General features: G+C 36.2%; 1 protein-coding gene and 1 long non-coding RNA gene across 5 annotated transcripts in view; one reads left to right on the top strand and one right to left on the bottom strand.

Annotated features, from left to right (window-relative positions):
• The first annotated feature begins 2,678 nt into the window (after nucleotides 1-2,678).
• The window catches only part of LOC143895289 (uncharacterized), a 35,380-nt gene continuing 13,272 nt past the window's right edge, over nucleotides 2,679-24,786 (top strand). The window contains exon 1 of the long non-coding RNA XR_013256270.1: nucleotides 2,679-4,768. This is a non-coding gene — a long non-coding RNA (uncharacterized LOC143895289). The remainder of the gene's footprint in view (nucleotides 4,769-24,786) is intronic.
• On the bottom strand, nucleotides 13,459-18,186 carry LOC143895288 (GTPase-activating protein and VPS9 domain-containing protein 1-like). 4 transcript variants are annotated; one of them, XM_077402324.1, is made up of 8 exons: nucleotides 18,029-18,182; nucleotides 17,037-17,635; nucleotides 16,286-16,960; nucleotides 15,940-16,165; nucleotides 15,578-15,833; nucleotides 15,267-15,477; nucleotides 14,800-15,186; nucleotides 13,459-14,731 (listed from the first exon to the last, which is right to left on the bottom strand). In XM_077402324.1, the coding sequence occupies exons 7-8, from the start codon at nucleotides 15,133-15,135 to the stop codon at nucleotides 14,693-14,695; spliced, it is 375 nt and encodes a 124-aa protein (XP_077258450.1). In that variant the 5' UTR covers nucleotides 15,136-15,186; nucleotides 15,267-15,477; nucleotides 15,578-15,833; nucleotides 15,940-16,165; nucleotides 16,286-16,960; nucleotides 17,037-17,635; nucleotides 18,029-18,182; the 3' UTR covers nucleotides 13,459-14,692. The 4 variants fall into 4 exon arrangements, with proteins under 4 accessions (XP_077258450.1, XP_077258446.1, XP_077258449.1 ...); XM_077402320.1 differs by lacking the exon at nucleotides 13,459-14,731 and having other exon boundaries at nucleotides 14,867-15,186; nucleotides 16,286-17,635; nucleotides 18,029-18,186; XM_077402323.1 differs by lacking the exons at nucleotides 13,459-14,731; nucleotides 18,029-18,182 and adding an exon at nucleotides 17,890-18,021 and having other exon boundaries at nucleotides 14,867-15,186; nucleotides 16,286-17,635.

Below are 24,786 nucleotides of genomic sequence, written 5' to 3'. Positions count from 1 at the left end.
TTTAAATTTAATTTTTCTAATATTTTTATAATAAATGCAAAAATAGCTTACATATTATTGTTTTCATATTCCATTGATACTACATCTGTTGATACTGTAGAAACTGTAGTACTGCAGTAAAATAATATGTTTTTAATTATTTTATATTACTATCAAAAATATTTTCAAGTATCAAAACTAGATTTTTCCAAATAAAGAGTAATTAAAACTAATATAAATGAAAACTTACTTATTACTGGTAAACTCTAAACATCTTGTTGGTACAGCATCTGGATGAAGGCGAGCTCGACTTTTGACGATTTTATACTGATTTCCTTCAAAATGTACATGGCACAATCGACAATTGCGGTGAGCATACTCGGGGCCTTTTGGTATTAAATTCAATCTTCTGCATGCTTGAACCCATGCCAACCACCTGTGTATGTCAGAATAATTAATTAAATTACGCAAATAATGAAATAATGATGTAAACAATTATTAAAATAGTATTGTACCTATTATGTTTTTTTGGAAAAAGGAAGTGTCGTTGTTTATAAATAAAATTTATACAGGTTAACTTTCCTTTCTATACTTCCAATACACAAATCACTTCACAATCACTTCACAAATCTCTTCACAATCACACACTTTACAATAACACAATTTACACAATTTTTTTCCGACTTTTATCAAGTCACTCTATAGCTGTCTATAGCACTTTAACGCCTTAGGCATTTAAATGTGCCTCTAAATCCGTTAGAAAAGGAAAGACAGTAAGAAGAAAAGAGATAGAAATAGTGCTTTATTTCGCGCATGCGCAATCCGTTTTGGCCAACACGAAATCAGAGGAGTTGCGCTACTGTATATACTGTGGTATTGCTAAAGCGGGGAGCACGCGGCAACGCCGCACAGACGCGGCAACGCCGCATTTTTAGCATATGTCTCTCACCTCTATGAAGTTGGCCGGACAACTTCAACGTATCAAACTTTTATTAATTGGAATCGATTGGTGGTCGTTTGGTGGTCTTTGGTAATCTAGTCCGATCGTTTGGTGGTTAGTCGTTTTCTTATAAAATAAAAATGAAATTTCCGGTGTGAACTTAACCGGACAATTTTTATTTTTCAACCAATTTAACTTTTTTATAGCTCATTCGACGCGGAATCGTTTGGTGGTCACGAATATCATCATAAAAACGTTTGGTGATCAACCGTTTTCCTAGAAAATAGAAAAAACCGTATGCGCATAATGCCGGACATATCACCTCTGTGCCACTAGTCGGAACAATTGTATTTATCACCCAAATTGATTTTGATAGGGCTCAATCGACGCGGAATCGTTTGGTGGTCACGAATATCGTAATTAAAACATTTGGTGGTCAATGGTTTTCCTAAAAAAATAGAAAAAACCGTATTCTCACGCCATTGGTCGCATGACTCCGTGACGTTGGCTCGGTAATTTGATGGATAAACATTATTTATTAATCAAATTGACTTTCATACGGCACAATCGACGCGGAATTGTTTGGTGGTCACGAATATAGTCATTAAAACGTAAAAAGTAAAATTGGTTGAAAAATAAAAATTGTCCGGCTAACTTCACACTGGAAATTTTATTTTTATTTTATAGGAAAACGACTAACCACCAAACGATCGGACTAGACTACCAAAGACCACCAAACGACCACCAATCGATTCCAATTAATGAAAGTTCGATACGTTGAAGTTGTCCGGCCAACTTCATAGAGGTATGTCTCTCTACCGTGCGTCCGCGTGAGCAGTTCAATGGTGTGTGCGTATTCACACATAAAACCTAGAAGTTAGTTTCTCGATGTTGGCGACACTGAAACGAAGTTTCGTATTGTCACCGCGCGAGGTCTCCAACATCAATTCGGAGTTCGGCCGTGACTCCTGTCGACCCTTCGAAAGTCCCATACTTAATGGAAATATTTACTTCTGCGTATAGTTTTATTCTTTGCTCTCTAAATTTTCCTATACTTTCTTGAAATCTTTTACATATTATGACTATATCCTAGCCGTGCAAGATTAGTATGGTATTTACTTTGTTCGTGTATACTTGTATTTACGAGAAAAATTTTCTGCGTGTATATGTAATGACAGACCAAAATCTCAGGTCTAAACACCGTGCCAGACGTCGCCGAAAATCTCAGTATCTATGGAATGTATGTACTGTAAATTGCCGGCAGCAACAATTAATTTTATTACTTAAATTTTTCAAGTATTAAATTTAAAATGTTCTCTGCTAATAACAATAATATTTACGAAGATTTTTACGGGGGGAGGGGCACACTAAAATTTCGGTTCTAAAACCTTGACAGATTCCGACAAACAGCTCTTTACCGGGGCGATAAAATACACACATGGAAGCTATTTTTCATGAGTAGGTATGTTATCATTATGACAACATCGATCATGATGATAATGATATGATGAAAATGAACCTAATAATAGCAATGACGGTGGTGACTGCGAAGCACTTGATGATTATTTATATGAAGATTATAGCGAAACAGATGATTGAAAATTGTTTAACCATTTTTTTACTTAAATATAAAATAAATTTAAAATTTTCCATTTTTGTAATAAAACAAAAATAATTTATTATTTTTACGGGGTAGAGAAGGGTATTAATGTTCCAAGATAGCTGTGTTTCAAGTCCGACAAATTTGCGGCGCGCAGTTTATTAAATTGGAATATATATGTATATGTACGGTATGTACATGCATTACAATTCGTTATTTCTTTATATGTAAGTATAAGTATAGAATATATGAACACCAACACCTTGTTACGGCTCCATGCTCCATCTTTCTTTGATTGATTTCTAATCTCTCTTATGAGCCTTTACTATTAAATTTATACGCGGGCTAGACAAGTTAATAACCGGTTATTGCGATAAATATTACCACATGCCTCGATAGTCGAATTGGTACAACACGTTAAACCCAGTTATGTATTTTGGCACAATAAACATTCATAAATAAAAAAAAATTTGGTACAACGCCCTTCACGGAATGAGGGAGGTTCCAGGTTCGAATCCTGGCTGAGGTAATATTTTTCGCAATAAATTCTTTACGTTTTTTAAACAATTAAATTGTGTAGATTTAATTCCGCGGTAGGGAAGGGTATTAATGTTTCAAGATAGCTGTGTTTCAAGTCCGACAAATTTGCGGCGCGCAGTATATTAAATTGGAATATATGTATATGTACGGTATGTACATTACAATTCGTTATTTCTTTATATACGTAAGTATAGAATATATGAACACCAACACCTTGTTACGGCTCCACGCTCTATCTTTCTTTGATTGATTTCTAATCTTATGATCCTTTACTTGGTAACCATCTCCGATAGTAAACGATTAAAAACCGAAAAACGGCGCTATATCTGTATCGTTTTTAATCGTATCTTATCAGTTCTAATATCGTTGCATATTTAGAAGACAGATAAAACATTAATCGAATCGAATCGGTTTCTATCGTTTTAGATCCGAATAAGGAAATAACTATACAAATTTTATAGTCATAAATCGTTTTCTATATGTACAATTATTGCCCGTCTGAATCAATCGTATATACACGATATAGTATATATTGTTAATTATGGTAATAATTTTACCGTATGCATTAGTACGGATATATAAGAATAAAATGATAGACATCTCATCGCTATTTATATGACTTAACCAAACCAACACATCTATCGTTTCTTATTAGGATTTTCTGACATACAACTTATCATCTTCTTTACTGCAGCAAATCGGTTCGTTTTCTATCTCGTATATCAATGATATAAATTAAATCCGCATCAACCAAATCGGCGATTAGGTCGCGACAATGCCGCTAGGCCGCGCATGATGGAAAGCGCTTCTCGTATTTAAAATACATCCAGTCATAATATATAAGCAAACCCCCTGCGAGGCGAAAAGCAGAGAAATCTAGTATCGTAACTGGAGGGATCCTTTAATTCCTATAAGGACCTTCTGGCGGTAGCTGCCCCGGACACCGAACACCGAGCCCAGCAACCTCCGACTCCTGGCGCTAGTTGCCCCGTTCCCGGCATTCTTCAAAACGATAAAAACCGATTAAAAGAAATGAATCGGTATGAATCTGTTTCCTTAATTCACGATTTGTAACGATTGAAATGGATTTTCTAAAACCGATTCAAACAATTCATTAACCATATTAAAAACGATTAGAAACTGATGTATAATTGATAATAAGACATTTACGATAGGATCCCAAATATTTTGTAACGTGAGTTTCTGACGGAGTATCGTAAATAAACGATTCACTAACCATATTAAAAACAATAGAAACTGATGTGCAGAGCTGATAAGACACTTACAATAGGATCCCAAGTATTTGTAACGTGAATTTCTGATAGAGTATCGTAAATGAACGATTCACTAACCATATTAAAAACGATAAGAAATTTTTTATCGTTTTTTATCGTTGGCGGTTATCAGGGCTATTATACTTATATACGCGGGCTAGACATACGTTGTTCAAGTTAATAACCGGTTATTGCGATAAATATTACCACATATACCTCGGTAGTTTAATTGGTACGACGCCCTTCGCGGAATGAGGGAGGTTTCAGGTTCGAATCCTGACTGAGATAATATTTTTCGCAATAAATTTTTTACGTTTATCGTGTAGATTTAATTCCGGGGTAGGGAAGGGTATTAATGTTCCAAGATAGCTGTGTTTCAAGTCCAACAAATTTGCGGCGCGCAGTTTAATAAATTGGAATATATGTATATGTACGGTATGTACATACATTACAATTCGTTATTTCTTTATATGTAAGTATAGAATATATGAACACCAACACCTTATTACGGCTCCACGCTCCATCTTTCTTTGATTGATTTCTAATCTTATGAGCCTTTACTATTTATATTTATTATTTTTATTAACAGAACATTTCAAATTTAAAACATATGTAAAAAAAGTTGAACATTTATATCCTACGATTTGTTTGTCGGAGTCTGTCAAGGTTTTAGAACCGAAATTTTTGTATACCCCCCCCCCCGTAAAAATGTTCGTAAATATTATTGTTATTAGGAGAGAACATTTTAAATTTAATACTTGAAAAATTTAAGTGATAAAATTAATTGTTGCTGCCGGCAATTTACAGTACATTCCATAGATACTGAGATTTTCGGCGAGGTCTGGCACGGTGTTAGACCCGAGATTTTTGTCTGTCATTTCATATACAGATTATTAAATACGTATACAATAAACAAAAATATTTCAACTTTACAGAAATGACGTGAATGTTATTTAGTCTTAAGGCCGGTTTACACACGCAATGATTAGGGGCGCCAACTGACTGGCATTCATTGGCGCCAGATACCGATTAGCAAACTCACAAGTATTTACACAGTAATTGGCGTATAATATGGAAAATATTTAACATTTATTAAACACACAGTAAATGACAGCAAGCATATAACCTCAAATTTTGAGGTTATATGCTTTGGCCAATAACCGCCAATAAACGACACATTACTAGCGCCAGTTTGTATCAAGTGTTTATACGTGCATTGACTTGCATTTTAACTGGCGTTAGTCGACTGGCGTGGATTGGCGTCACTAATGCCCGATCTACAATAGCTGTAGTAAGTCTCAAGCTGTAAGAAATTGACCAATTACAGGCGAATGTGAGGAGAATAATCGATTGTGATTGGTCAATTTCTTACATCTTGAGGCTTACTACAGCTTACTACAGCTATTGTAGATCGGGCATAATCATTGCGTGTGTAAACCGGCTTTTAAGCAGTTATACCCTGATCTGGCAATACTTTAAGCAAAAAGTTTTTAGCCGTACAGCTATGACGTTTTTTACCCTTGATATTTTACAGCTAAGGGCGTACGCCCCCGTTAAACGCACCAGCGGCCAGCAGCCAGATTTGCGCTTTCTTAATTTGCAACATTGCCACAATTGTTTGAGGGTGAAAATTTCCTTAAAAATGACGGTGGTATTTTCGTAGCCAGTTCTCGGTCTATAACCAGATCTGACCAGATATAATTTGCTCTGCCGAGAGTGCAGAGATATAATTATTTACCGAATGTATTCAGATCTGCTCAGACACGTACTACTAGTGCGATATTATTATTTAGTTTTCAGTTTGCGAAATACCTTGATGTTAGATTTTTACATGTAAACATTAAATAATTTTTTTTTTTAATGTACTTAATTCGCGATGTGTAAAAATGTATTTAATTTCAGCGCTGTAACTAAAACGTACAAAGTATGTAAAACTAAAGTGTAACTAATTATTGACCAAGTAATAAGAGAATGTATTAAAAATATTCTTATCTAATTCTTTAAATTATGAATTTTTCGCACTTTATTCGCAAAACATAAAAATTAAAAAAATTTTTATTTCTGTCACAGTAATATTCTACAATGGTTCATGATTTCCGCATTATTCAATAAGTTCCTTTGTGTCATCATGTAGCTCTCAAAATACGAACAGCGTTCGAGGTTGGCGAGCTGATTTCCGAGAGTAAAATAACGTCGTGTCGATTTGCGAGTAGGTCTTGAAAAGTTCGCTCGCCGAGAGCTGCGATTCATTCTCCGTTATAGGTACTCTTTAGGAATATGTCCATTTGCGAGAATCAATCTCGAGAGCTACTCTCGAGAGTTTTACTCGCAGATGGACACGCACCATTAAAGTTATTCTTAACATACACAAAAGTTAAAGTAAAGCTTGTGGTAAACCTCGTAAACTTTGATATGCAAAATAATTAAATTTACTAAAATTAAATGTTTCTATTACACATAATTCAAGCTAAACTAATTAATATTATCTAAGGCGTAAGACGCTACGGCAATGCCTATGCAATACGTGTGCTACCTACTGTTACTACGTTTACGCGAGCGCGTTACTTCTGTAGTAACTTACGATAATTCACTCGTTTACGCGGAGTAAATTATTGTAAGTTACTACAAAATTCCGTTTACGCGAAGGAAAATCCCGTTTACGCGAAGGAATTATCGTAAGTTTAGTATGGGCTGATGGCTCTAATACTTTTTCGCCGCAGTGTATAACATCTGTCGCTCGACGTTCGCCGCGCCGCGCCACGCCGCGCCCCGCCGCCGCTCGTCTCTCGACCCCCATCGCTCGCCGCGCGCCGGGCACCGTGCCAGCCCTGCCAGCCGCCAAGGCCCGCGGCCCGCCTCTATCGCTCCTTGTGCGCTCATTCGCTCAGACGTTTTATTTAATAACTCGTTAACTATTGCGAATTTTGCAAAATGGTACGAGACTTTTCTTTTCAGTTTGACCCAATCTACCCCCCCTATTCGGGTGGTTACTTTTATATCGAATACTGTATTTGCGCAAATAATAACATTATTAGAATTATTATTCGATGAGAAAGAATATTTAATTTTTAAAATAAACCTTTTTTTTTAGAATAAAGCGAGCAACATTTAATTCTATTTTACAAATTTTAAAACCTAAATTACTAACACAGGTTGTATTTTTGACTAAACTGACATTTATTTTTACGTTAACTCGACGTTTCGACACTGGTTTTGTGTCCTTATCAAGAGATTTCTAAAAGTATACAAAACAAAGTCGTTACAAGAATGTTGTTACAGGAACGAATGTCGCACGAGAAACAATCAAGGAAATATCTACCTATCTCATATACTGTTCCCAAATTGCATTAGCCACCCACAAAGTTCTTGCAGTTCTACTAACATTGTCAAATCTGAAAAAAATTACTAAATTACTAAGATCAAAATCAGGACGTAAAACAATATCACCTGAAAAACAATTATTTATCGCTATATGGAAAATGACCACCCCTGATTCATATCAGTATGTTATTAATATTATTATTACACATTGTTGTTTCAATTTTTAAATCAAATAAAAGGAAGTAAAAGAGGCCATCAGAGCCACGCGCGCGATAATTAATGCGCAATCAAAATAAATCAATAATAAAATATATATATTAGTTAATACAAATTCGAACGTTTTGACACTTTTTTTGTGTAATCTTCAGCGTAAAAATGAAAGTAATACATGAAAATTTTAGACGATAAATTACAGTCAATTGCGATAAAATGAGTCAATTAGTAGAAAAGCGCAGTCAATTCAATAAAATAAAATTCATATGAATGTTTGGTAGTCTGTCAGGATATGCACGTCTATTAAGCTGACACAGCCAATTCAGCACAATCGATTAAAATTTATACAGAAATTTAGTGCTCTTTTGTTACTAATTTGTTGCTCAATTCCCAATTTTGTTGCTCCAGCCGTTTCGGAGAAAATAGTGGCTGTGCTAACTTATGTTTAAAGTTACCACAGCCATTCAAAAAATTGTGTTAAATAAAAAAAAACATATTCTTTTAGTGCTTTTTTGTTGCTAATTTGTTGCTCTATTCCCGATTTTGTAATTTTATTTTTTAATCCTGGAAACTACCCCCAAAGCTATTTCTCCTTAAAAACATACTCTAAAATTGCAAATTAGTCAGATATTTAATTAATTATGTTCAAGATTAGTTAATTACGTTTTACTGATTTTATGGCCAAAAGCTAAGGGTGGTTTTTAAGCATTATAAGGGTAAAGCAACAAAATCGGATTTGTTAAAAATAGCGAGCAACAAAATCAGGAATGCATAATCAATTCGGAAATCTGTTTAATTTACTATTTTAAGACGTTGTGCTGGTGTAGGATAAGCTAAGGGTGGTTTTTAAGCATTAAGGGTAGAGCAACAAAATCGAATTTGTTAAAAATAGCGGGCAACAAAATCAGGGATGCATAATCAATTCGGAAATCTGTTTAATTTACAATTTTAAGGCGTTGTGCTGGTATAGGATAAGCTAATAAGGGCGGTTTTTAAGCATTAAGGGTGGAGCAACAAAATCGAATTTGTTAAAAATAGCGAGCAACAAAATCAGGGATGCATAATCAATTCGGAAATCTGTTTAATTTACAATTTTAAGGCGTTGTGCTGGTATAGGATAAGCTAAGGGCGGTTTTTAAGCATTAAGGGTGGAGCAACAAAATCGAATTTGTTAAAAATAGCGAGCAACAAAATCAGGGATGCATAATCAATTCGGAAATCTGTTTAATTTACTATTTTAAGACGTTGTGCTGGTGTAGGATAAGCCTGGTAACCAGTTTGCTAGTTCAGATGCGTCCCGAAGAAGTGCGCAAGAAAACAGTCCAAAATTGCGACAAAAGTGCATAATATCTGTGATTGAACGTACTGCAGTTTTAAAATTAAGTCAACGATCAAGAAAAGGGTAATTATTTATTCACAATTTATGTATACGCTATTTATATTATGTATATCCGTATAATTATCTCAATTTTCAAAAAAATGCAATGTAGGTTAGTGACGCACCTGAAGAGCAAACATTATATAGATGTGAAGTCAAAAGCAGCGTTATCACGTGAGAGTCAACAAAATGTGTCACAGACAATTCGTCAAGCATCTACATCTTCTACTTCGTCGACTACCCCATCTAACAATGATGTCGAAAATGCCATACCAAAAAAAAAGGTCAAAATAAGTGATTACTTTTTAAAAGAAAATTCTCTGGAAGTAATAATATCACGAATGACTGCCAAAGATGGTTTTTCTTTTAATTCCTTTTGCAAATCTTTAGATTTGAGAAGTTTGTTTATGAAAAGTGGCCATAAACTTCAATCATCTCCAAACACAATAAGGTCTATAGTTATTACATTCTCAGATTCTGTAAAAGCCAATATGATAAACGAAATCACAAAACTTTAAGTGCAGAACCAAAAGTTCTCATTAACATTCGATGAGTGGACATCTCGAAAGAACCGGAGATACTTAAACATAAATCTACACTATAACAAAAAGCATTGTAATCTTGGATTGGTCAGAATCCAAGGTTCTTGTTCAGCAGAGCATTGCGTGAGCATGGTTGAAGAGCGCCTTAAGAATTTTAATCTAACCATTAAAGATGATATTGTTGCTATAACCACCGATGGAGCGAGCGTGATGATAAAAGTTGGGAGGCTTATACCATGTTATCAACAACTTTGTTATGCTCATGGCATACAGCTTGCTATTATTGATGTTTTGTACAAAAACTTTACAGCAAGTGAAGATGAGGAGCAAGAAGCAATTCAAGAAATCTGTAACACCGTTCAATCTGAGATATCTGACGATGACGATGACGATGACGAAGAAGGTGGTTTGACAGTAAATTATATTCCTCCATCCATAGAAGTTGCTCCAAATTATAGAGATCTTATTACAAAAGTGCGAAAAGTTGTAAAGCTTTTTAGAAAATCACCTACAAAAAATGATGTTATTTTGCAGAAATATGTTCAAGAACAACACGGTAAAAGATTAGAATTAATTCTAGATTGTAAGACTCGCTGGAATAGCCTGCTAAACATGTTAGAACGCTTTTATAATGTTAGATTATGTATAAGTAAAGCTTTGATCGATTTAGAATCGGAAATCCGATTCACAGAAAAAGAATGGTCCATTATAAATGACTTGAAGATCTCTCTGGAACCCATAAAATTAGGAGTCGAGGTATTGTGCAGAAGAGATGCAACTCTTATTACAGCGGAAACAACATTGCGTTTTATACTAGAAAAACTAGATAAGCAGTCCACTCCTCTGAGCACTAACTTAGCCGTGGCACTTCGTCGTAGGATTGGGCAACGCCGTACTGACGTAACTGGTATATTGTTATATTTGCAAAATCCGAATAAATTTGCAAATGATTTAAAAAATCCGGAAGGTAGTACATTTCTAATGCCTAAAAAAATAACGATACGCAAAGAAATAAAAAACCTATTACAAAGAGTTTTAAATAATCAACACGGAGAAAATATTCTAAGTACGTCCGATACTGATTTATATTTTAATCATTCCGACGAAGACCAAGATGAACCTGCGGAACTTGCCCCTCCTATTCTGTCTTTAGAGGAAGAGTTAGAGATGAAATTGAATGAATGAATACTCCGAAGTAACCGAATCGAAGGGTCTTTCTAAAAAAATATAGAAAACATATTAAAGAAAGAAATGAGCGCTTTCGAAAATGAAGGTACTAAAGGCAAATATCTTCGTATTGCATATGAATATCTATTAACAATTCCACCGACAAGCGTAGAAGCAGAGCGAGCATTTTCGGCTGCAGGATATTTATGTAGTGATCTGAGAACCAGCTTGGGGGATGAAACCATTAATAGTCTTTGCTTTTTAAGATCATATTTCCAAAATTCTATATACATCATAAAAAAATTACAAGTTAATTTAATGTATCGGAAATCTGAACTGTCGGATAAATAATATATTTTGTTTTATTATAGTACAAAGTACAATTGTTTTATTTTAACTATGTTTAGTTTTGTATGAAAAATTAATATTGTTTTTAGTTAATTATCTACAGATTAAATATTTTGTTTGTTTATGCCGATACGTTTTATGCCGATCTCAATAATGTTTACATGTTAAAAATAATTATATTTATCTGAATAAAGTTAATTATTTATGTAAAAAATATTATTTTTTTAAGATATTGCCAAATCTCGCGGGATCCCGCGGGATCCCGCGGGATTGAAAACAATCTTGCATTAATCCCGCGGGACTGAAAACGGCGCGGGATTGCAAGCACTAATGAACGAGTACTTACTGTACTATTGCAGTAGTTTGCTGTAAGAAGCTACTGTAAAATTTTATACTATTTGTTAAAAGTAAACATGTAGCAGAAATGTGAAAACAATATGGAAGTATCTTTTGAGTACAGATCTAACCGGCAGAAAAGTGAAAAGAACGTGCAAGCATTTGCCCGTGAGAAAAAGAGCAGTCGAGTGTGCTAGACTCTTGAAACATATTTGCAGCAAAATTTCACAAGTGTATAATGTCGCTTAAATTGTTGTTTTTGCCGTATAGATCCGAGTGACAGAAATGCGAAAAAAGCGTGCAAGCATCTGCCCGTCAGAAAAAGAACAATCGAGCGCGCTAAACTCCCAGACAGCACAAAATATTTATAAAATATTTATAAAAAAAAGATTTAAATATTTTAAAAATATATACGTTGAATATTTTGTAAATATTATAATGTCCGGAAAATAAAAAAGCATCTAAAAGATTATAATAAATATTTTAAAATAAAGTGTAAATAATTATCATCAATATTATTAAAGTTGTTTTTAATTTATGTTATAAATATTTATAGAAATAATTACTGTAAGTTAAGTAAAGATTGTGAAACTGTTATAGCTTCGTGCTGTGAGATGTAGGCTATACGGTCCATTTTGGCGTTACGAATTTCGAAAAATGTTTGATTGATAAATCAGATGTACGGTATATTCTACCAAAATAACAAAGATAACGCTCTCAATAACGATAAATAAACAAAACAAGGCAAATGAGAACTCGTTCGCGACGATGGACGGGCGACAGTAATAAAATACTGAAGATGACACAAAAAAGTGTCGGAACGTCCAAATTTGTATTAACTAATATATTTTATTATTGACTTATTTTGATTGCGCATTAATTACCGCGCGTGGCTCTGATTGCCTCTCTCACTTCCCTTTATTTATTGATTTATTCAGGAGAGCCTATATTTCGTTTATTCAATTTTTAATTTATTTTTGTGTGTATGCATATAATTTTTCCTTGCTTAATATTTAAATTATGTACAGATCCATTTGTAAGAAGTTCAATGTAGGAAAAGCCACTGCGTGTTAAATGCTTGAAATTGGAATTTCGTTACAATTTTTCCGTCTATAATTCGATTCGACGACATGTTTGTTGATATGCAATCCGCTAACAATGCGTTCCGAAATGAACGTAAGCGCTTACGCTTGATCACGCTCATGCTCACACTGCCCTACCTTGCAGAAATAAAGGTGCAAATTCATGAGACGCTCGTTCCAGCGTATCGCGAGATCACGTGATTTCGATCTGACGCTAGCGTCAAGCAAAGAAAGCTGGATTTTCTCAGCTTCAAGCGTCAAAGCCAAAGCAGCGCGAAGACGCCGAAATTTTGACGCTGTTTTCCTTTTCATGAATTTCAATTGACGCCGGCGTCAATTGTGGTCATGCGACCTTCTTGCCGCTGAAAATGAGCGTCGAGCGTCAGCATGAAAAAGCACCTTATGCGTTTGTCAGCAGAAGTTATAACGTCAACGATGACGTCATTAGTCGATCCGTAAGCGCTTACAACGCCGAAGCGATCATTCGTATGTATTTGACCGGAAATGAATGTCCGGGAAAGAATCTACCATATGAAATCGTTTGTATTTCGTATGAAGACTTTTGAAGTGCAATTGAAAAAATTTGTGAGTCATTCGTTTAATTGTAATTAATTAATTATTTTTACACCATGCATTTAGCCGAAATAGATAAATTAATAAAAGTTTTTATACGGAATCGTTTGTATTTTGTAAGAAGAGTTATGAAGTGTAATTAAAAAGGTTTGTGAGTCACCCAGATAATTTTAATTAAATATTTATAAACTCGGTAATTAGCCGAAATATAAATTTTTAGTTATTCATGGTAAAAGAAGAAGGCGCTAGTGTTCCCGAAGGTCCGTCTGCAATCAGAATTAATATGAACGTTTTAAAAATTATTTTATACTGAAATAAATAAATATACAGGCTAATAAGTCTGTAGCTATAAGCGATAGTTGCTAATTAAGTTTGTAAAGATGTACTAGCTGTGCAGGGTGAAGAGCAGGTTATCTCAAACGCCCTGCCACAACCCAATTAAAAGAGACATTAATGTCATTACCGCTGAGAAGTACTTCTTGCCATTTAAGTTAGCATGTCAGAGCAACCGAATTGTCCATTGCGTTCCACCTTGAATTTTTTTTACAGTCGTTTATTAGGATGATTGCCCTACTTTTAAATTGAGCGCTTTTTAATGCATTATTATTATTAAACTACCGATATCAATATATTATTAGTAATTTAATATTAAAATTTGACAGAGTGACGTAAACTAATTCGCTCATAGTATTATAACAAAGTATTATGCGTTCAAATTCTCGAAAGCTAGTTTCTTTACTATGCTCTCTCTTTATGTCGATCGATTCAGATAAAAATCTCCAAAGTCTTTCTTTTTCTCGCGATATTCCTAGAGTAAAACTGTACAAAAACTCCACGAAAGTGGCGATATTTTTCACGGATCTGGTTTGAGTCTCGGCTCTTGGGGAAGGTACGCATGTAGAAAGAGTACGCCAACACAGTTTATCCTGCTAAAATAGTTATCAATCTATATAAGTTCTTTATTGTTTACACATAAATTATAGAATATCTAAACGTTTCTTTTTTTTCGATGTCCTGTGAAATTGTACAATAGAGTTACAAATAAAGATAAAGCCACACTTTACGTATAATCTGATTCAGTCTTTGCTAATGTTACATAATAACGTGCGAAAGAACTAACAGTTAGACTATTTAAGAGACTATTTAAGAATTTAAATTAAGATACTGAAAGCATAAAACTGTTTAGCTAGCTTTACACAAAGATATTGGTCTTCTTCTTTATGAAATCGTCAAATTATGATTATGATACATTTCTACATTATTACCAGCATCGAATCTAATCTTATTTATCGTGATACTCTTGAGAAACTGTTAATCCATTGTCTTAACTCGATCGCGGCGCAGAACTGCGTCCACCAATGTTGTTCCTCTCCCTCCAATCGATTCCCGTAAAAGCTGTCTACATATTGAACAGTCGATACAACGACGGCCGATTAGTCTGAAATTAAGCACACGTTAACAATCACTCTTCTTGCTAAAATCACAATTCTCTTTTCAATCGCATACCTTGATTATGACATAGACCAGCACGGGAGTCAGATCGTCGGCAGCAGGTATGCCTCTTTCCGACGCCATGGAGAGGAGATTCATGATGGTAGTCGCGCAACGAAATACACACTGCAACTTATCCCTAGGAGTCTTATACGCCGATATCACAGCCAATTCAGCCTGCGCCCATGACCAGTGGCATTCGTAATGATGAACTTTTAAAATGTGTAGGTCCTTGTGATTTGGATGAGTTACGACCTTTGCCAACTTTTTGATGTGACCGTGAAAAAGCTGGTCCCTATATACATCTCCATCTTCATTTAGATAGAGCGCATTGTGGTATACCCGTGCCATGACGGTTCTTTCCACCACGACTCGCCAAATCTAACTGGTTGACGCTCGCCGCTGAAAGTAAGAAATAAGTTCAGACGTCTCTGAGCACTCCGTTAAGATCAATTGCGAGATAAATAATTATATTCATGTACATTGCCAGATCGGATCGTTATCCATTTCCACGTGGACCTTCCCTAGAAAATTATCCACGAGATCCTGTTTCTCGTCTGCTAACGTAAGTTTTTTAAACTCTTCGCAGAAACGCAGGAGAAAAACCTTCTTTTTTCCAAAAATATCCTCACACAAACGGATACAAGATGATTATTGATAGCATCCCGATCGCATTTAACTCGCACGCATAATCTGAAAAATATTATTATTAAACGGTTAACATCTTACATTTAAACATCTTACATTTACTTATACGTTACATACAAAGATGATATTTATATATAAACAGTACCTATCTCAGTGAGCTAATGTCGACAGCAATCCCTGACGACATCTGATTAAATATGCGATATAAGGAGATCGCTTTTGATAATCCTCTCAAAGTGATTTGAAGAGCTTTCTACATCCATCGTCATTAAATAGACGCACGCAACGTAAAGTTTCATGAAGATGAGCTAGTAATGCTCTATTCTGCAGGTTTATAGCTTCTGCCAATTGTAGTTGTAAAAACGCAATCAGTTCGTTTTTTTCTGCGACTAACAATGTCTCTGTAATAAAATGTTATATGCGAATATTTGAACATTAAGTAATTAAGTAATCCATAAAAAAATCACACTTTGTTTTGTACGCCATGATAAATAATACAATAAATACCTCTGAAGTATTCCATGGAATGTGTTGAAGGTCAGCAGTGCTAAGTACCATAAGTAATTTTCTTTTAGCATCCGCAAAAGCATAAGAGTTCTACATTATTCGAATTGATTGAAAGTCTTTCATCTTCCACCTCTTTTGTACGGGACTGATTGCTTTCGACCGAAGCTGTATCGCCTAGCTGCGCTTCGCTTTCTTCTGTATTTTGCTAATATATCATCGGTAGTATCTGAAATTAATCAAAATGACAATTTATTACTGTTTAAAACTTGCAGGAAAACTTGTTTCGAAGAACATTCTCTGTTCCAAATAATACACCTATCCTGTCATCCTTTTTCTTATAACGCACCTGATTTGGCGATGCACCTAGCTCTAGAGCTTGACAACCTTGTGCAATCTTAGAGAGATCATTGACGAGCTTCTCGAAGAGATTCGCTGCTGAGATCGCAATCGTAGTTAACGTAGATGTCGACGACGCTCTGGGCATCCGCACAGATCCTCGTAAGCGCATGTATGAACATCCACTTATGCTCAAAAGAGCTGCTACAGGTCTCGAGGATGTTCATAAAGATCTCCTTAAAGAACACCTCAATCTGCATCTTGAGGTGCATCTTGAAACGGGCGAGCAGCGCCAGGAACAGCGCTAACGACAGCTCGAACACTTCCGGCACCAAAGATACGCCATTCTTCGACAGCACGACACACAAGTACTGTTTAATGGTGATAACAAACATCTCGTTAGAGCGCAATATTGGACCGGCATTCTGCAAGATTCCCAGAAGTAACTAAAGCGACAAGATCTTGGAACGGAGCTCGTGCGATATTGGATCGGGAGTGCCGTCCGGCAGCTGTTTCATAGAGAGCTTGCAGAGAGCGCAAAACACCAGGACTGCATCATTTTGCAGCACATGGGTGAATTTTGCAGTTACCATGTTGTCATTCTCAGCGGCTGCCTCGTCACCGTTGTTCTCCGGACTACCGTTTTCCAAACTGACTTCCTCTTCCAATGGCACCACGGATTTTACTACATCATCAAGAATACTCTTGACAATTGTTTGAGAATCAATGTTATCATTACTAGGAGCATTCTCTGGACTAACCTTGGCTTCAGTTTCGCCGTTTGCTATGACAGAACCCTCCTGCTGATGTTCCTCATCAAGCCTCACGATCTCTTCCTCCGCCTGAGTCTCCATTCGCGCGAAGATCACGTTGATCATCTGCGTGAGAGTCGCACAGGCTGTTGTTTGATTCACCAGGTTGCGCGACGCCAAGTAAACGTTGTAAACAGTACGAATTGTTTAACAGTACCGTACTCTCGTGTACCTCCACACCTCCGCTGGCTTGTCATTGCAGTCAGCAGAGCTTTAATAATCTGCAGCTGCACACCCTCATCGGTCTGTGGACCGGTGAAGCAACCGCAGATTGTCTCGACAATGCGCACAATCAGCAGCTTGTTAGGCTCCGTTGAATCAGGCACATTGCCAGTGAGATGGCTATATGCGATTAACTTCTGCAGGCAGTCCAGTGCTGTGTCACCACAATCCGTAGTGACTAGCTCTGACATGCTGATTCAAATGGCAAGAAGTACTTCTCAGCGGTAATGACATTTGAGTCGCTCAATTGGGCTGTGGCAGGGCGTTTGAGATAACCTCTTTACCCTGCACAGCTGGTACATCTTTGATCTCGTTACGGAGGTCCTCTGCAAGACAGAATATTAGTCACAAACTTAATTAGCAACTATCGCTTATAATTACAGGCTTATTAATTAGTCTGTATATTTATTTATTTCCCTATAAAATAATTTTTAAAACGTTTATATTAATTCTGATTGCAGACGGACCTTCGGGAACACTAGCGCCTTCTTCTTTTAACATAAATAACTAAAAATCTATATTTTGGCTAATTACCGAGTTTATAAATATTTAATTAAAATTATCTGGGTGACTCACAAACCTTTTTAATCACACTTCATAACTCTTCATACAAAATACAAACGATTCCGTATAAAAACTTTTATTAATTTATCTATTTCGGCTAAATGCATGGTGTAAAAATAATTAATTAATTACAATTAAACGAATGACTCACAAACCTTTTCAATTGCACTTCAAAAGTCTTCATACGAAATACAAACGATTTCATATGGTAGATTCTTTCCCGGACATTCATTTCCGGTCAAATACATACGAATGAAGCGATCGACGTGAGTAACGCCAGAGAGAAACCTGAGAGCGGCCATCCGGCTTTCGGGGGACGTCTGTCCTAATCTGCCCTCTGAGAAAGTGGACGTCAACTACGGCGTTACGCTCGGTAACGATCAGAGAGGACTCGGGTAACGGTACATGGGTTTGTATCCATGCTATGGTTCGTGTCCGAACTACTTAGATGGAGGGGATATGCTGGTCGCGCAAGCCCTTCCTCTGTCCGTGTATGCTAGGCACTCGGCAAGTTTCTAGCGGGGAGAGAAGGGCAGACATACGATCTGCTGTCTCTCTTGAGCTTGTGACATTGCAGCTTTGCACGGGCCGGCTATAAGAAAACGGCCCGATTATGGAACAAATTCAGTAGAGGTTTCAGATATTATTCAAATTTAAATTAATAAAGACATTAATGTGAAAAATTTTTATCGAATTCTGTAAACCAACTCTTCCGAAAATCGAAACAATTTTTGAAATCTCAAATCGACCATTTATAAACTAAATATCAATAAAAACTGAAGCAGCTAATATGTAGGTATTTTGGCACAGCATCTGCGTGCTTGACCCAATGTTTGGAACATCTTGTCCCGATTATGGAACAAGCATTTGCGTATCTTGTACTGTTACGAAATTAATAATTTTGATAAATAATTTACACTATAATTTGTATTTTTTTATTTTATTTATTTATTTCTGTTTTGTGAAAAATTTAAGAACATTAACATATATATAACATATCTAATATTACATATGTTTTTAATCGTAATCCTACATATCATAATGAACACAATCGTAACTATAATATAATGAATAGAAATGTTTTAAATAGTCTGTTTTAATTTTTTTTGAATTTTTTTTATTTTTTCCTGTAACTTCTTCTTTTCTTCTGCTATTTTTTTCTCTTCTTGCAACATTTTCTTTTTTGCTGCATTTTCTTCTTTTGTTTTTTTGTTGTTCCTTTTCAAGTTGCGCCTTCCACCAGTCGTCGGAGGTCCCAGGAGATGGTAGCTTAGCTTTACCGGTAGCTTCTAACTTAAGTTTCTTTTTCTTTGGCAAATATTTATGTGGTAAAGTAAAAGCGTTAGTGAAAATTTTACTTTGATTGTCATTATTGCTATTTGTAAATAAAAATTTGTACGTAATCAATATTTATACCAATATCATATTGAAGCCTTCCTTTCAAGTGAAAAAAAAAACAAACCTTTGTTGAAAAACGTCTCATTCTCCTTGTTTTCTTCGACATCTGTTCCTTCATTATTTACAGTGGAAACAACATTATTTATGCTAATCTCTTTTTGCTGTAGATTATCTTGTAAGATATCGTCAGGTACACTCATATTTGCATCAAAAATAGACTTTAAAAGAAATATGATTTGAAAATTAAGTTTTGTATTCACAGAAATTATTACATTTTTAAATTAAATGAATTTCTGTGTGTACAAACCTGCTTGGTTACTGTTCAGTACTTCAATATTGCTTTCGGAACTACTGTGAGTAATAATGTCTATGAATTCAAACGAAGTCGAATCCAGTTCCAGTGTTGAATTTTGTACATCATTGAAGTTGATATTAGAAGTTCCATGGCTAATCTGTAATGGTACGATGTGTTCATTTTCTAAATAATTTTGTTCGAGACCGTTTTCGACTCTAACCACAGTGACGATTGAGTCAATGCCTTGTTGATTACATGGTGACATATTTTCTTCGAAAGGTACATCTTCAACTAACTTAGGTATGATTCTTATTTTATGATTGTCTATATTTTCAATACTCGTAATTGTAGGTTTCATTTTAGTATTTTCTTCTATATTTGTAAAAAAATCATACCACATAATTAGTGTTAGAGATCATCAGTAGTAAGTGGGTAGGTATGGGGCGTCAAAACAAACCCCCTCCACCGACCCCTCCGGCGCCAGGGGCGTGGCCAGACGGTCTGCCCACGTGACCTCCGAGCTCTCTGATTGGCTGCCGTGTGAGGGGTGGGGGTAAAATGGAGCGATTTGATTGGATACCTCATACCTACCCACGCGTTCTAATTGGCCCTCCCTCCCCTGAGGTGTCTAGTGTCTAGTGATTTTTTTGGGGAGACTGCACGTGGTGGAAAACTATGAGACAAAAATGGCAGATTCAAATGGAGCGTTTTGATTGGATACCCCATACCTACCCAGCGTCTGATTGGTTCTCCCGCCTAAGGTGTCCAGCGTGTTTTTGGGTCTGCACGTGGCGGACGACGCTGAAGTCACGCGGTAAAATAGCGGAAGAGCAGGCCAGCGCCATTTTGGTGGGAGCACGTAGTAGACGACGCTAAGCTCGAAGAAGGATATGATGCTAAGATGGCAAAAACGGAAAGTGGAATTTTTAAGAGCGTTTTGCCTCGAGGGGAAGGGGAAACAGAATGGACAGGTTCGCTTTGTGACGTGACGCAATCTAACCCTTTTTTGTATTGAAGGATTTTTATGATTTATGACGGTGTTCTTTTAGAACTTGAGTCTGGACAGAAACGACCAAGCTTGTATCGAGACGAGACGCAATCCAACCCTTTTTTTTGTAACAAAGAGTTTTTATGATTTATGACGGGGTTCTTTTTAGGACTTGGGTCTAGACAAAGAGTTTTCGAAATAAACAAATACGCTCGGTTTCTAAGATTTGCTCATGTATTACTTATTTCCTGCGGAAACGAGGTTGTAAAATAGGAACGGGCAGGTTCGCTTTATGACGTGATGCAACTATTTCGTTTTAAATAAAAGTTTTTATTATTGAGCGCATTCGAAAAATTTACGATTTAGAAATTTTGACTAATCCTAAAAAAATAAAAGAAAAAAGAATTTGTTGCGGAGAACGTGAGGATTCAAGAAAAATAGAAAAATGTAGAAGTTACAAAAAAATGTTTATTACTACAAATTCTTCTTCATAGGAAAAAATACAATTTTGTCGCTTATAAAATAAGGCTGTAGATAAATTGTTAAACAATAATGTTATAAAATTTACCATCTGCGATTCGACAAAAATATACGACAGATTTCGGTAAAGCGCAGCAAACAAAGTTCTATCATTACTATATTAAAATACGTATCGAGGAAAGTTAAATCGGTTATTTGCGTACGCACATTAAGCTCGATGTCGAAGTAATTTTTTCTGAGAGTAAATTTCACAATATCCTCATCTATATAACTTTTAGGAAGATTTAACTCTATTTCCTTAATAAGATAACGCGCGCAATTGTTAACATTATCGGCCACTGATTTTAAATGTAATAAATGTGCATCGATACATTTCGCAATATTTTTCAGTCCGAGAAATGTAGGCTTCTGCATCACAATTGCCACAGCGTATGTTTTTCGTTTCTTTGTCGGTGGACAATTTTCCTCGCTTGTTCGTTGATCCGTCCTGGCAGAAGTATCTTCCTCGTTTTCCTTGTACGCCAGTAATATGGATCTTGCTCCGTAGGCCGAAGTAAAATTGACGGAGATATTGTTAATGGAGATAGAATTCGGCTTCAATTTGCTTTCTCCATTTAATTATTCGCTCACGAGTCCCATGTTCTCTTGAAACTGCTGCCACGATTTCTCGTCGAAATAAACGCCGTCCGCACAGTTGCCGGTTAATTTGACCATCGGCACAAAAACTCCCTCGGATGTTGCTTGCAAACCCACGTGACTTCTCTTCGTATGGGAGCTGTTGAGTCCATATGTTGTCGATAGCAGCATATGTAATTGCTCGTTTCTTTCCTCGAAGTTACGTCCCTTATCGGGAATCCTTTTATCAGGAATATCGCGAGTAAACATCCGCTTCTCAGGATTATTAGCATCTTCTCTGTGACTAGCCATTGTTCTTATTTCTTCGTAATATTGGCTGACACACACACACACACTAATCGAAAAGTCAGATGAGAGAGATATACTTTTTCACTGGCGAACTTGTCGCTTCGAACGTTGGGACTCGAATGATTCTGGCTTCGTAACGTTAGTCAAAACGTTAACTTCGTCTGCAACGTTCTAGAAAAATTAGTCTGCGTGCGCAGATAATAAATTAGAAAACTTTAGATTTTTCCCTGACTTTTCTAGATTTGTTTAGTTTTAACTATAAATTCTGAAATATAGGTAGTTTATAGGAAGTTAAGAGAATTTGTTAATAAAGTGAACGGTTAAAAATTTTATACGAAAAGCGTAATGGTTAAAAACATTTTAAATTTTAAATAAAAATATTTCTAAAAAATAAAGGAACAACAAAAATCTATTTGAGCTCTTTTTATCTTGTAAATCATTTAATAAAGAATTCTTTGTATGTCCTTAGATAAAAGAATATAATTTTGTGAACAATAGACGGAAAAGGGTTTATGGCATAGGATAACCTTTCTCCGAAAACTTTTTTCTTCCGCCGGAAAGGGAGGGTGGAGAGAAAGTGAGCGGGAAAGATTCGAATTTGTTAACCAGGACCTTAGACAATTTTTGTCACGCCATTATTCTAGAAGTTTTTGGCTTTTTACACTGGAAGCAATAAATCAATAAATTTCTCAGTTGCGATAATAAAACCGTCTAGTTACATGTTGGAATAAAGCATTACTAGAAAGTTTTAATAAGGAATTCTTTGTAAGGCCTTAAATAAAAGAATATGGTTTTGTGAACAAGACAGAAAAGGGTTTATGGCAAAAAAAATAACTTTTCTCCGAAAACCTTTCACCTTTCCGCCGGTAATGGAGAGTGGGAAGAAAAAATGGGCGGGAAAGCCTCAAATTTGGTAATCAATGGGATAGCTAGAAAATTTTTGTCACGCTATTATTCTAGAAGTTTTTGAAAATATTTTCAACTATAAATAGTCTGTAATACTATATCTGAGCGTTAGTCCTTACTTGTCCGGTCGTACTGGAGTCGTCTTGCAACGCTCTTATAGTTAGTCAGACAAGTGAAGTGTCGCAAAAATGTTTCTCCGCGCAATTTTAGTCGATTTTTTCAAAGTGAGTTGCAATTTAAGCAATCGCTTAAATGAGCAACGTAAGTTTGTAGAAGCAGTGACAAACGACGAAGAGGTGAATTACCGTCTTTTCTTACGTTTCGCGGATGGGTGCTCCAGTACCCTGTTATCCGTTATGGATGAACTGGGTTACTGTAAGAAAAATCAAAGATTGGTGAACATCATTTCCAACATTTTATCATTGCGTGAGGGTTTTGATCACGAAGAAGAAGACGCAGGAAGAGGGCATATTGTGAGATTTATGCGTCGTAACGGCGGAATAGGTAAGTGTTAGAAATAAAAATTGCACCTTAAAATTTTAATATAACGGAGTTTATTAATAAAATTTAAATTAATTTAATAGTAGAGAACCGTATTGTCGCTGTCCAACCGGTCCGACGAGGACAGAGACGTCGAGCGGAAGAAAACATTGCTGAGGAGGCAGTACCAGCACGTAAGTTAGAAATAATAAAATTAATTAATCATTAAAAAACAAATATTATAAATATTAAATTTTATAGGAAGACCTAGAATCGTGGCACCACCACCCGCAGACAAAATCCCCGTCATCGATTTATCTTCCAGTAAGAGAATATAATAATAACGCGTAAAAGCTAACACTTGCAATATTTGTACAATAAAACAAATATAATTTATACTGTTTTAGATGACGATGAAGAAGAAGAGGAGGTGGAAGAAGAAGAAGCAGATCAAGAAGCGGAGGTGAGAATTGTGGGCTCACCTGATTCGGTCATATTTAATACGCCGCGTGGTAAGTTTAAAAAAAAATAAGTTAAGATAAAAATTTAGCAGCGAATAAAAGAAATAACGAAATGTTACATTTTACCAGAAAGGGAAGTAGAAGAAGAAGAAGAAGAACAAGGATCGGAATCTGATGATGATGTTCCGACGATCGATGGGGTGATGACCGAATATTGATGGAAGACGACGACGACGACGAGGAGGAAGAGGAAGAGGAAGAGGAAGAGAAAGAGGAAGAGGAAGAGGAAGAGGAAGAGGAAGAGGAAGAGGAAGAGGAAGAGGAAGAAGCAGAACATGAACAAGAACAAGAAGTTCGAAACGCAGAAGAGTCGCAGGAGGTGATGAACGAGGAGGAGGAGGAGGAGGAGGAGGAGGAGGAGGAGGTGGAGGAGGAGGAGGGGGAAGAGAGTGATGATAATATCGATAATATTGACCATGATATTATTAGTGAAACCGATGACGACGACGACGACGACGACGACGACGACGACGACGACGACGACGACGACGACGACGACGACGACGACGACGACGACGACGACGACGACGAGAGATACGCACCCAGGAATTATGAAGGTAATAATATTTGTTTATTATAATTTTAATTCCGTAATTTTTTTCGTTTTAATCACACAAGTAATTATTTCTGATTAGATGTTTCTTACACGCCGGTTCGATCCTTGTCTCCGGAAAATTAGTAAGAGACAAACATAGAAAAAAAAAGAACGTTCGACCTACGCTAGTGATAAAAGCAACTAAAGGTGAGTTACCTTAGTATGCTCTATCGCGGTCGAGAAAAAAAATTTTAACTCTTTAAACGTAATATACGACGACGACGACGACGACGACGACGACGACGACGACGACGACGACGACGACGACGACGACGACGACGACGACGACGGCGACGACGACGACGACGACGACGACGACGACGACG

The sequence above is a fragment of the Temnothorax americanus genome, unplaced genomic scaffold, assembly GCF_048541705.1.
Source record: "Temnothorax americanus isolate GAGA-0224 unplaced genomic scaffold, ASM4854170v1 Scaffold150, whole genome shotgun sequence".
Classification (NCBI taxonomy): Eukaryota; Metazoa; Arthropoda; class Insecta; order Hymenoptera; family Formicidae; genus Temnothorax; species Temnothorax americanus.
Note: the sequence above shows the minus strand (reverse complement) of the source record. Positions and strands in the feature narration are given on the sequence as shown.